This window comes from Ovis aries, chromosome 10 (genome assembly GCF_016772045.2).
Source record: "Ovis aries strain OAR_USU_Benz2616 breed Rambouillet chromosome 10, ARS-UI_Ramb_v3.0, whole genome shotgun sequence".
NCBI classification, from domain to species: domain Eukaryota; kingdom Metazoa; phylum Chordata; class Mammalia; order Artiodactyla; family Bovidae; genus Ovis; species Ovis aries.
In genome coordinates this window covers 70,820,672-70,834,134 of record NC_056063.1, presented here as the reverse complement: position 1 = coordinate 70,834,134, position 13,463 = coordinate 70,820,672, and the positions used below count along the sequence as shown (strand labels likewise).

At 40.3% G+C, this 13,463-nt stretch overlaps 1 protein-coding gene across 1 annotated transcript in view; it reads right to left on the bottom strand.

The window, feature by feature from the left end:
* The window catches only part of LOC101109370 (ATP-binding cassette sub-family C member 4-like), a 151,072-nt gene that overhangs the window by 42,093 nt on the left and 95,516 nt on the right, over positions 1-13,463 (bottom strand). The window contains exons 23-24 of the mRNA XM_042255125.2: positions 8,206-8,306; positions 6,916-7,107 (exon numbers count right to left, since the gene is read on the bottom strand). Coding sequence (XP_042111059.2) covers positions 6,916-7,107; positions 8,206-8,306 — 293 coding nt within the window. The remainder of the gene's footprint in view (positions 1-6,915; positions 7,108-8,205; positions 8,307-13,463) is intronic.

The following is a 13,463-nucleotide window of genomic DNA, read 5'->3' as shown; positions in this document are numbered from 1 at the left end:
CTGAGTTTTCCAAATTTGCTGGCATATTGAGTGCAGCACTTTGACAGCATCATCTTTCAGGATTTGAAATAGCTCCACTGGAATTCCATCACCTGATGAACTATGGAATGAGCTTCGTGACATTGTACAGGAGACAGAGACAGGGATCAAGACCATCCCCATGGAAAAGAAATGCAAAAAAGCAAAATGGCTGTCTGGGGAAGCCTTACAAATAGCTGTGAAAAGAAGAGAAGTGAAAAGCCAAGGAGAAAAGGAAAGATATAAGCATCTGAATGCAGAGTTCCAAAGAATAACAAGAAGAGATAAGAAAGCCTTCTTCAGCAATCAATGCAAAGAAATAGAGGAAAACAACAGAATGGGAAAGACTAGAGATCTCTGCAAGAAAATTAGAGATACCAAGGGAACATTTCATGCAAAGATGGGCTCGATACAGGACAGAAATGGTATGGACCTAACAGAAGCAAAAGATATTAAGAAGAGACAGCAAGAATACACAGAAGAATTGTACAAAAGGATCTTCATGACCTGGATAATCACGATGGTGTGATCACTCATCTAGAGCCAGACATCCTGGAATGTGAAGTCAAGTCGGCCTTAGAAAGCATCACTACGAACTTCCTCTGTAGGAGGTGTGAATTCAATCCTTCGTCAGGGAACTAAGATCCCACAGGCTGCCTGGCCACAGGCCCCCCAAAAAGAAAAAGGCAACTCAAAGAAAGTCTGGCTCTGGCTATCCTGCAGTTCAGTCATCAAAACTATAGTCTGAATGTCTTTTCTGGGTAACCAAAGGGTTTTTACCAATTGCCCGTGAAGAGTGTCACCAGTATCAGTAAGCCCACATTCTTCAATTAAAGACTCTTCGAGGGCTTCCCTGGTGGCTCAGTGGTAAGGAATCTACCTGCCAGTACAGGAGACATGGGTGAAATCCCTCATCCAGGAGAATCCCACATGCCACAGAGCAACTAATCCTGTGTGCCACAACTATTGAGCCTGTGCTCTACAACCTGGGAACCCAAACTACTGAGCTACATGCCACAACTACTGAAGCCCTCATACCCTATAAACTGTGCTTTGTAACAGGAAAGGCCACTACAATGAGAAGCCCAGGCACACAACTAGAGGAGTCCCCGTTCACCACAACTAGAGAAAAGCCCGAGCAGCAACAAAGACCCAGCACTGCCAAAAATAAATAAATAAAATTATAAAAAGACTTGGAAAAAATATTATATTTGCTTTGAAATGGCCCCTTTCTGTTTTTCCAGCCAGGTTGGTCTCTGATGATGACATCAACTTGTTAGACATTTGCACCTGGATTTCTCTGTACACACCAAATTCAACATAATCAATACAAAATGCCCCACACAAAGCAACCACTTCCTCTGTCTTTCCCACATTACTCTCACGACTTCATTCCCAGCTTCAGGGGCTGAACTGTCCACCTCCCTTCCCTGAGTCCAGCATGGTGCCAAGCCCTGAAGACTCTACTCTTGCAGTGTTTTATGACTCAGTTCTTCATTTTAAGATTCACAGTCAGCACTGCAGTGCCAGGCTGCTTTACCTTTTAAAAAACAAGTTAAAACAAACTTTATTTTATGATTTATTAAAAAAAACTATGTTTATGATTATGATCCTTAATCATAATCAGTGCAAATAACTTTGAAAAATAAATAAATAGCTATACTTAGAGCCTTCTCCAACACCACAGTTCAAAAGCATCAATTCTTCAGTGCTCAGCTTTCTTTATAGTCCAGCTCTCACATCCATACATGACCACTGGAAAAACCATAGCCTTGACTATACAGACCTTTGTTGACAAAGTAATGTCTCTGCTTTTTAATATGCAGTCTAGGTTGTTCATAACTTTCCTTCCAAGGAGTAAGTGTCTTTTAATTTCATGACTGCAGTCACCATCTGCAGTGATTTTGAAGCCCAGAAAAATAAAGTCTGACACTGTTTCCACTGTTTCCCCGTCTATTTCCCAGGAAGTGATGGGACCAGATGCCATGATCTTTGTTTTCTGAATGTTGAGCTTTAAGACAACGTTTCCACTCTCCTCTTTCACTTTTATCAAGAGGCTCTTTAGTTCTATTTCACTTTCTGCCATAAAGGTGGTGCCATCTGCCTATCTGAGGTTATTGATATTTCTCCCGGCAATCTTGAGTCCAGCCTGTGATTCTTCCAGCCCAGTGTTTCTCATGCCAAAGCAAAAACAACACCCAGTTGTGGATGGGACTGGTGATATAAGCAAGGTTTGATGCTGTAAAGACCAATATTGCATAGGAACCTGGAATGTTAGGTCCATGAATCAAGGCAAATTGGAAGTGGTCAAATAGGAGATGACAAGAGTGAACATTGACATTCTAGGATAAGGTGGCCTGTAATGGGTGAATTTGACTCAGATAACCAGTATTACTGTGGGCAGGAATCCCTTAGAAGAAATGGAGTAGCCATCATAGTCAACAAAAGAGTCCGAAATGCAGTACATGGATGCAATCTGAAAAACGACAGAATGATCTCTGTTCATTTCCAAGGCAAACCATTCAATATCACAGTAATCCAAGTTTATGTCCCAACCAGTAATGCTGAAGAAGCTGAAGTTGAATGCTTCTATGAAGACCTACAAGACCTTCTAGAACTAACATCCAAAAAAAAAGTATGTCCTTTTCATTATAGGGGACTGGAATGCAAAAGTAGGAAGTCAAGAAACACCTGGAGTAACAGGCAAATTTGGCCTTGGAGTACAAAATGAAGCAGGGCAAAGGCTAATAGAGTTCTGCCAAGAGAATGCACTGGTCATAGCAAACACCCTCTTCCAACAACACAAGAGAAGACTCTACACATGGACATCACCACATGGTCGACACCAAAATCAGATTGATCATATTCTTTGCAGCCAAAGATGAAGAATCTCTATATAATCAGCAAAAACAAGACCAGGAGCTGACTGTGGCTCAGATCATGAACTCCTTATTGCCAAATTCAGACTGAAATCGAAGAAAGTGCAGAAAACCACTACACCATTCAGATATGTCCTAAATCAAATTTATAGAATATAAACGTAAGTAAATCTGTAGGGTAAGTGGCACAGAGCTTTCTAGTGCCTCCTGCTCAGTCACAATAGGGGTTTGGGTGATTCATGAGCTCAGTTTCAAACTGTCAAAGGACATTTTTTTGGAAATCACAGGTCATCAGTCATCAAATACTTCCTATGGGAGAGAAAGGACTTTATTAGGAGGTCCTGTTTAAATCCAATGCTGAGAAAGTGGTCTGAATGGGCCTGAGACCCTGCATTTCTAAGAAGCTCCAGGAGATGCAGGTGCTGCTGCTCTGGCACCAGAGTCTGAGTCACAAGGAATGAGGTAGCTTCACAGGGGAAGCGGGACAAGCTGAGAGCAAAGGGAGGGCTTTATAAGAAAACAGTACATAAAAAAAGAGAAAATATAGAAACTAATATTTTTGCACATTATAGCAAAGTCTAGTAAGCATCTGTAAAAGTGTATTATCCAAGTAAGAGCCGTGAGCAGGAACAAACAAAATCAATCTATCTCAAGAGCTGGGAAATGCTTTAATATGGCCCAGGACTTTCTAAAATGATCAAATCAACCACTGCTACTGCTACTGCTACTGCTGCTAAGTTGCTTCAGTCGTGTCTGACTCTGTGCGACCCCATAGACGGCAGCCCACTAGGCTCCTCTGTCCCTGGGATTCTCCAGGCAAGAATACTGGAGTGGGTTGCCATTTCCTTCTCCAAACTCTTCACACTACACTACAGCTATTCTTAGCTGACAAAATCATCTAAATGAAAAATGCAGCCCATGTTCAGAATCTAACCAGGAAGCCTAGCATGCTATTTATTTCATGCTGTTGTTTTTTTTTTTTTCTAATTGTTGTTGTTGTTGTTGTTGTTTTTTAAGTTTTTGGCTGTGCTGGGTCATGGTTGCTTTGGGCAGGCTGTCTCGAGTTGTGATGAGTGGAAGTTACTCCTTGTTGCAGTGTACGGACTTCTCACTGAGGTGGCTGCTTTTGTTGCTGAGCACAAGCTTTAGTAGTTGTGGCATGTAGGCTCAGTAGTTGTGGCACGTGGGCTCAGCAGTTGTGGCAAGTGGGCTCAGCAGTTGTGGAACACAGGCTCAGTTGCTCTGTGACATGTGAAATCTTCTCAGTTCAGATCAAGGATTGAACCAGTGTCCCCTGGTTCAATTGGCAGGTGAATTCTTCTCCACTGTACCACCAGGGAAGTCCTGGTTCTTTATTTTCACTTGTCATTTTTTCCATGGATTAAAGTCCTGCATAGTACCTACTACACTTTCCTATTGATGGTAACTTCCAGGAATCATGACAGGAGAGGAAATGAGGGAAAGAGAATAAAGCCCTGCTTCTGTTAGGCTGGTTCACTTCCACATCCCCTCCCCACTCACAGCAGCCTCTCTCAATCAAATCCAACACCAAAGGTGTGTCCTTGAGTGACAGGGGTGGGGACCCATGAGCAGGAGAGGAAACCTAGGGTGTACATAGGTGGAGTGAAATGGCTTCATGAACATGCTGCCCAGGTTTCATCTCCCCACACAGAAATGAAGCTAATGGCAATACTGTGTCAAGTTGCTGCAGTTATTAATTCAGTCTCCAAATTTAATTTGCCCTCAAACATTTTAGAATCTCAATAATCCTATGACTTGCAGGGTTTAAGAAGGAAGAATAAGAATCTCTTATATTCCTAAGTTTTACTACAGAGTTTCTTAGATAATTCATATTCTATGGCTTTGGGGAAATTTTAAGACAAGTTAACAGAATTACATTTACAATGGAAAATCTAACAGACTTATTGTCAGAGAGTAAACAAACATCACCTTCAGAGCTCTCAGGGACAAAACTGTAGCAAGAGCTGTGGTGAATGTTTTCCTGACATGGCAGTTCACCTTCTTCCTGACCTACAGTGGAACTAGAAATAATTAGGGCCAGCTTTTGCCCTGTGACTAATTGAAGCTGCTCCCTGAGTAGCATTTATGCATTAAGTTGAATATTTATTTTTTCATTTTCATGTTACAAGGTTATCATTCATTAAATTACAGCTACAGTCCACTAGGTGGGTCTGGGGTGGTGAGAGTTTAAAAGAGCATTTCTTTTGGTTATTTACAGAGTTGTCTTCTGTGTGTGTATTGGTTCCTGATTGCTCACACCTGTGTATTACTCACTCACCCTGTCATCCAGCAATCCCTCAGTACTCTCTCTGTGCCCTGCAGAATGCCACTTTCTAGGGAACAAAGATGAAAATAAGATGCTTCCTGATTTTAAAAAGCTTCAAGGTACTATGAGATACAGACCTCAAATTACAAGGCATGTCACAGGTGCTATCTTTTAATTTAATTATGATAAAATTCACATAAGATTTAATTACTTAACCATTTTATTGGACAGCTTGGTGTTCCATACATTCACATTATTGTGCAACCAAGCTCGAGAATTTATTTTTGCCTTGTAAAACTGATATTCTATACCCTTTAGACAAACAACTCCCCATCTCCCCTCCAGCAGTCCCTGGAGACCACCATCCTACTTCCTGTCTTCTTGAATTTGACTGCTCTAGGAAACTCACATGAATGGAATCAGAGTTTTCATTTCTTTTGTGTCTGGTTTATTTCATTTAGCAAGATGTCCTCCAGGTTTATCCATAGGCCAGAATTTTCTTCCTTTTCAAGACTGAATAATATTTCATTGTAAGGAAGGATTTAGTTCCTTCTAACTTTTGCCTGCTATGACCACAAGTGTACTGTAAATGCTATGTTAAAAGAAAACATAAGACACTGAGGAAGAATTGAGAGTCTCGAAGATGCATTAGAGTCGCCTCAGAAAATGAGGAGACTTTCACCATCCAGATGACAGAGGGGATGGGTCTCTCAGGTTGAGGGGCAGACTGCACACTGGAAGCTGGGAAAACATAGCTTTGGGAGAAGCTACACATAACCCAAGTGCAGCGGTGTGTGTAAATCAGAAGACATACTGGCTGCAGAGGGAGATGGAGCAAGGGCTTCCTACCACCTTATCTGTTCTGGTTTGATCTCTTCTTCAAGAGTCTGCCCTGGTCCCAGTTGAGGGTCCCAATCTGAGCATGAAAGGAACATCATCAGCAGACATGGACGCCAGCAGGTCCAGGTTACTAGCCTCTTGCTGTCTCCAATGTGAATCTTCCCTGCTCCCTTCAATTTGCTTTTGACTCAAAACGAGTGTCTGGTCCCTGTCTCCATCTGGGGCTCTGGTGCCTCATCTGTGACTGAATTGTGATTCTGGCTCTTCTCTAGTGGCAACGAGCTCACCCCACAGTCCCTACTGGACTGGGCTTGGGGCTGTGCTGTGGTTCTACCAGCAGCTCACCCAGGCCAGTTAAAGTCAGATCTGTGCTTCAGAAAGAAGCAGTCTGCAGGGTGGGGCAGGGTGATGGCAGTTCAGTGTCGGTGAATGGAGGACATGTCTACAGGAAAGGCTGATGGAGAAAGGAGAAAGCAGCAACCAAAGGGCACCATAGGAGGAGGAGGAGATCTCAGAAATACAAAGAAGAAAAGATGGAAAGGAGGGAAGGTGGGGGATATTGGACAGTTAGTGGCAGGGAGCCAGGGCTGACTTCCCAGACTTAGTATGAATAATCTGGTGTCCTTGTGAGTGTCCTGGGTCAGGTTAAGATTAAGCCCTGGAGACCAGGACCCATCTACCACCATGAGGGAGCTCACTCCACAGGGAAAAAATTGCTGGTATCCCCATTCCATGTTCAGTTTCCAAGAAAGATTCACCTATGGTGTCACTGATCTAATCTGCATCCATTAGGAACAAAGAGTCTGCCTGACACACTGACAAGGAAGCCAAGAGCAGATGTGTTGCTAAATCTTTAGCTGGATTTTAAAGAGGCAAATGGCTTAAACTAACCTTTTCTCTTGGGTCAATGAGCGTGTCCAGATTCTTCAATATCAGAGGCCCATCTAGGCTGTACTTGACGTTAACATAAGTAAAGTAAATCCTTCCTTCATGAGGCCAGGACGGTGGTGGACGATACTCGAGTTCCCAGGGTGCTTCTTTCTCAAGGTCTATATATTCAATCCCCCTTTCTACTGAAATCATCTGAAATGCATATGACATCACATGAGTTAGTATCAGACAGTCTTGCTTATGAATTTTAGAGATTGCAAGTGAAACCTTCTGCTTTTATATCTTCACATTTGCTTTTATATGGTATAGAATATCTCAGGTCTCAGCATCCACAAAGGACAGAAGTAGGAGTCATGGGGCCTTGGGTGATTTGCAAATTTGTTCATCATCTTCAACCCTTTTACTTACAATTACTTCCTTCAACTTTATCTTAAAGCTAAAAGAATTAGAGAAATGAATGTTTAAGATTTTATTGCTCTACCTCTCACATCTGAATATTTTAAAAAGAGAATTTTTTTCAAAGAAAAGAACACGTATGGACACCAACTAGTAATGTGTGGTTACAGAAGGGCCACATGTTACAGATGAGCAGGACTGGACGGTCATCAAACTTCATTTTAATAATTAGTCACGTTCTACACTGTTAGAAGACCAAAATGAAAGACTTCATTTTTATTGTTTTTCTCCCTTTAGGAGAGGGTGCAAATATTTAGAAAGTGTATAATTTACATATTGACTAAGTCCTCTTAAACAACTAGAACTCAACACCTTTGAGAGCACATTTTGAGAGACAGCTTATCCTACCAGAAAGAAGGGCTTCCAGCAATTTCAGGTGCTCAACCCATACAAGAATAAATGATAACATGGGTGGGGGGAAAGGCAGAGGAAACTGTTAATTAAATAAACAAACCTAAAAGTACTGACTTCTTTTTTTTTTTTTCCAAAAAATGAGGAACTACCCCTTAAGAAACAAAGATAAACAAGCTGCTAAGAAATTAGCTCATATTCTCTGCAGGATTACATGACCTCCCTCCTGCAGAGACATTTATTATACTTGAGAATAGTTTGTGACTATAAAACCTGTTGACATGGAGCACATAAAACTGAGAAAAAGATGTATCTATTTTATTTAACATTAACTTTAAGCAGATGGAGAAGAATATTTTAAAAAATCCCTCTGTTAACAATGATGTAAAAAGGATAGTTTTACTATTTTACATTAGAATTGCTTTTATTCCATTTAACAGCAAGGAGACTTGAAAAGACTAAGAACAGAAAGATAAACATCACCATATTCTCAACTTCGGTACTTTGCCTGATACACCACTGGAACATCCCCGTAAGTGTGACGATTAGAGACAGGACCAGGCCAACCTCCCCAGGATTCAAAACTAAATGAGGAAGAAGAGGAATAGTCAGTCTCCTTCTCCACCCCCTCACCTAGTTCCTTCTGTCACTTTATGAAGAAGACTCCTTTATTTTTATAATTTTTATTGGAGCATATTTGATTTACAAAGTTGTGTTAGTTTCAGGTGTACAGTAAAATGAATTAGCCACATATATACATAAAATCCATTCATTCTAAAATTATTTTCCCATATAGGCCATTACAGAGTATTGAGTTCCCTGTGCTATATAGTAGGTCCTTAATAATTATCTATTTTTTATTAATATATAGTAGTGAGAAGACTTCTTTATGACATTTTAATCATTTCCATGTAATGATAATATCACTCATAATATTACTGTCTATTGACTGGGACCATAATACAGTGAAAAAAACACTATGAATTTAGAAAGAACTAGAAAGGTGATTTTATTAATCCCAACTGGATTGACATACAGTTGACAGTATTATATGAGTGAGGATCATGTCATTATTCAGACTTTCATCATTATGGCTTCAATTATCATTATGTAATCTCACTTTTTATGTCCAATGCAGCTGCAGTTGAAATCACAAAAACAAGGCAATCAATTCTAGGTGCCAGTGCTTTTAAATCTAAAGTATCATTCTCATTTTTCATTATCAAAGACTATGATTCAGAGTTATTACTATGAAATAGTTAGGGATGGTGAATTCATGCCACACATACCCACATCTGCTAATCTTGTACCCATACAGCAGTGAGGATATTGATCTTTGCTACAGAGAATATTTCTCGCCCCAATGTGCCATTACCAATAACTAAGAGATCCAAGTAGACCTAAAGCTAAAACCTAAACTCTCATTTGTGGGAAAAGTTTAATAGAAAACTTGATTATCCCCTCCCAACTACAGGACATTACCTGAAATGTTCAGAATGTCGTGTTGCTACAGCTGTGTAGACCTCAACTCATTCAAAGAAACATGAAAAGATAAAAGGTTTCAACAAGGACCTACAGCAAATAAACAAAGAAACTACCCAAAGCAATCTATAGATTCAATGTAATCCCTATCAAATAACCAATGACATTTTTTACAGAATAAGAACAAAATATTTTACAATTTGTATGGCAACACAAAAGACGATGAATAGCCAAGGCAATCTTGAGAAAGAAAAACAAAGCTGAAGGAATCAGACTCCCAGTCTTAAAACTATACTACAAAGCTTCAGTAATCAAAACAGTATGCTACTGGTACCAGAAATAGAAATATAGATCAATGGAATAGGATTGAAAGTACAGAGATAAACCCATGCTCTTACTGTCACCTAATCTATGACAAAGGAGGCAAGAATACATAATGGAGAAAAGACAGTCTCTTCGATAAATGGTGCTGGCAAAACTGAACAACTACTTGTAAAGGAGTGAAATTAAAACACTCCCTAACACTATACACAAAAATAAACTCTAAATGGATTACAGACATAAATGTAAGACCAGACACTATAAAACTCTCAGGTGAAAACAGACAGAACACTCTCTGACATAAACTTCAGTCATAACTTTTTAATCCACGTCTGAAAGTAGTGAAAATAAAATAAAAAATTAACAAATATGACATAATTAAACTTAAATGCTTTTATACAGCAAAGGAAACCATAAATAAAATGAAAAGACAACCCATAATATGGAGGAAAATATTTTCAGATGAAATAACTAGGAATTATTCTCCAATACATACACAGTCCATGGTTCAATATCAAAACAAACAAATAACCCAATCAAAAAATGGGCAGAAGATCAAAAATGACATTCTCCAAAGAAAACATACAAATGGCAAAAAAAGCACATGAAAAGATGCTCAACATCTCTAATTATTAGAGAAATGTAAATCAAAACTACAATGAGGTATCACCTCACACCAGTCAAAATTACCATCATCAAAAAGCCTACAAACAATAAATGCTGGAGAGGATGTGGAGAAAAGGGAAACCTCCCACACTGTTAGTGTGAATATTAACTGGTATAGCCCCTATGGAGAACAATACAGAGGTTCCTTTAAAAACTAAAAACAGAACTACCATATGATCCAGCAATTTCACTTCTGGGTAAATATCCAGAGAAAACCGTAATTCCCCCCAATGTTCATTGCAGCACTATTTACAATAACCAGAACATAGAAGTTGGACATAAATGTCCACCAACAGAGGAATGGATAAAGAAGAGGTGGTATATATACACAATGGACTATTACTCAGACATAAAAAGGAATAAATAATGCCATTTGCAGCAACATGGATGGACCTAGAGATTGTCATAAGTCAGATTCAGAGAAAGACAAATAGCATATGATATTGCCTATATGTAGAATCCAACAAAAGGCTACAAATGATCTTATCTACAAAACAGAAATATACTTACAGATGCAGAAAATACAAGGGCTAAGGGAGGGGAGGGATAATTTGGAAGATTGACACATACACACTACTACATATAAAATAGACAACTAATAAGGACCTACTATAAAGTACAGGGAACTCTGTAATAACTTATAGGGAAAAGAATCTAAAAAAGAGAAGATATATGTATAGCAGATTCACTTTGCTGTACACATGAAGTACTATACACTAAGACAACAGTGAAAATCAACTATACCCCTATAAAATACTTTAACAATAAAAATAAAAGAATGGCCCAAGTGAGTCAAAGCAGGCACCCAAGTCACCGCAGGTCAGCTGGAACAGGAACATTCATACCTGGTCTTTGTTCCTGAAGATTCCAAAAGCCAAAAAGAAAAATTCTTTCCAAAGGGGCCATTTATTTGAAGTATTATTTAAAATGAAAACTACTAAAAATATTCATGCAGCCCAATGTTCATAAGGCAGAAAAACAGAATCCAAAAAATGGGGATATAAGTATAACAGATTTGGGTTTCCCACGTGGCTCAGTGGTAAAGAATCCGCCTGCTAGGACAAGGGAGGCGATAAGTTGCAGCGACCGCACTCGCCAAACACTTGGTCACCTGAGCTGCTCGGACCTGGAAAGGGCACAAAATGCAGGCCAAACCGAGTCTGCACCTCTGAGGTGCAGGTACCCAAGTACCTGAACCTGAGCGGCTTAGACCTGGGAAGTGCAAATAACCCAGGGCCGGCCTCAGACAATTCCCAGCAGAGCAACCTAGAGCTTAAGCAGAGTGGACTGGGAAACCACACACGCCGTGAGCGGGGACAAACCCAGTGTGGCTGAGACACTGTAAGCACACACCAGTGTTATTTGTTTGCAGAGTCCCTTCCTCCCCACAGCACGACTGAACAAGTGAGCCTAAAAGTGTCCACCACCACCCTCTTGTGTCAGGGTGGAAATTAGACACTGAAGAGACCAGCAAACAGAAAAGGCCGAAAAAGAGGGAGCCTCCTTGGAAGTGACAGATGCAATAGATTAAAACCCTGTAGTTAGTACTGACTATATAGGAAGGGTCCTATAAATCTTGAGAAATATACGGATCAAGGAACCATCCGAAAATGAACTGACCCCACAGTGCCCACAACAACACCAGAGAAAGTCCTAGATATATTTTTACTATCATTCTTCAATCTTTTTTTAATTTTTTTTAATTTTTAAGTCCTTTATTACTCATTTAATTTTCATTTTTATAACCTACTATTACTTTGCAAAAAAAAGATACCCTATTTTTTAAAGCAAACTTCATATATTTTATAATTTTTGTGAATTTGGTTTTTTTTTTTCTTTAATATTGTAATTTTTAAAATCCAACCTCTACTCTAGATTTTAAATCTTTGACTTTTGGTATTTGTTATCAATTTTGTACCTTTAAGAAATCAATTTTCAGTACCCATTTTTACTTGGGAGCAAGATTACTGGCTTGACTGCTCTCTCCCTCTTTGGACTCTCCTTTTTCTCCACCAGGTGGCCTCTATCTCCTCCCTCCCCCTTCTCTTCTCTACCCAACACTTGAATCTCTTTGTGAGTTCCAGATGGTGGAAAACACTTAGGGAACTGATTACTGGCTGGATCTGTCTATCTCCTTTTGATTCCCCCTTTATCCTCCTAGCCACCTCTGTCTCCTACCTCCCTCTTATCTTCTCTTCTCTGTATAACTCCATGAACATCTCTGAGTGGTCCAGACTGTGAAGCACACATAAGGAAGTGATTACTGGTTAGCTTGCTCTCTCCTCTTTTGATTCCACTTTACCTCATCCTGGTCACCTCTATCTCCCTCCTCCCTCTTCTCTTCTCTATGTAACTCTGTGAACATCTCTGAGGGATCCAGACTGTGGAGAGCACATACGAAAGTGATTACTGGCTAGATTTATCTCTCCACTTTTGATTCCCCCTCTTCTCCTCCTGGTTCCCTCTATCTCCCTCCTCCATCTTCTCTTATCTGTGTAACTCTGTGAACATCTCTGAGCCGTCCAGACTGTGGAGTGCACATAAGGAAGTGATTACTGGCTAGCTTGCTCTCACCCCTTTTGACTCCCCCTCTTCTCCTCCCGATCACCTCTATCTCCCTCCTCCCTCTTCTCTTCTCCATGTAACTCTGTGAACATCACTGGGTGTCCGTCACTGTGGAGAAACCTTGCACCTTTAACCTAGATGTTTTATCAATGGTGCTGTATAGATGGAGAAGTCTTGAGGCTACTGTAAAAATAAGACTGAAAATCAGAAGCAGGAGGCTTAAGTCCAAATCCTGAGAACACCAGAGAACTCCTGACTCCATGGAACATTAATTGATAGGAGCTCATCAAACACCTCCATACCTACACTGAAACCAAGCACCACCCAACGGCCAACAAGTTCCAGAGCAAGACATACCAGGCAAATTCTCCAGCAACACAGGAACACAGCCCTGAGCTTCAATATACAGGCTGCCCAAAGTCACTCCAAACCCATTGACATCTCATAACTCATTACTGGACACTTCATCGCACTCCAGAGAGAAGAAATTCAGCTCCACCCACCAGAACACCAACACAAGCTTCCCTAACCAGGAAACCTTGACAAGCCACCCGTACAACCCCACCCACAGAGAGGAAACTCCACAATAAAGAGAACTCCACAAACTGCCAGAATACAGAAAGGCCACCCCAAACTCAGCAATATAACAAGATGAAGAGACAGAGGAATACCCAGCAGGTAAAGGAACAGGATAAGTGCCCAATAAA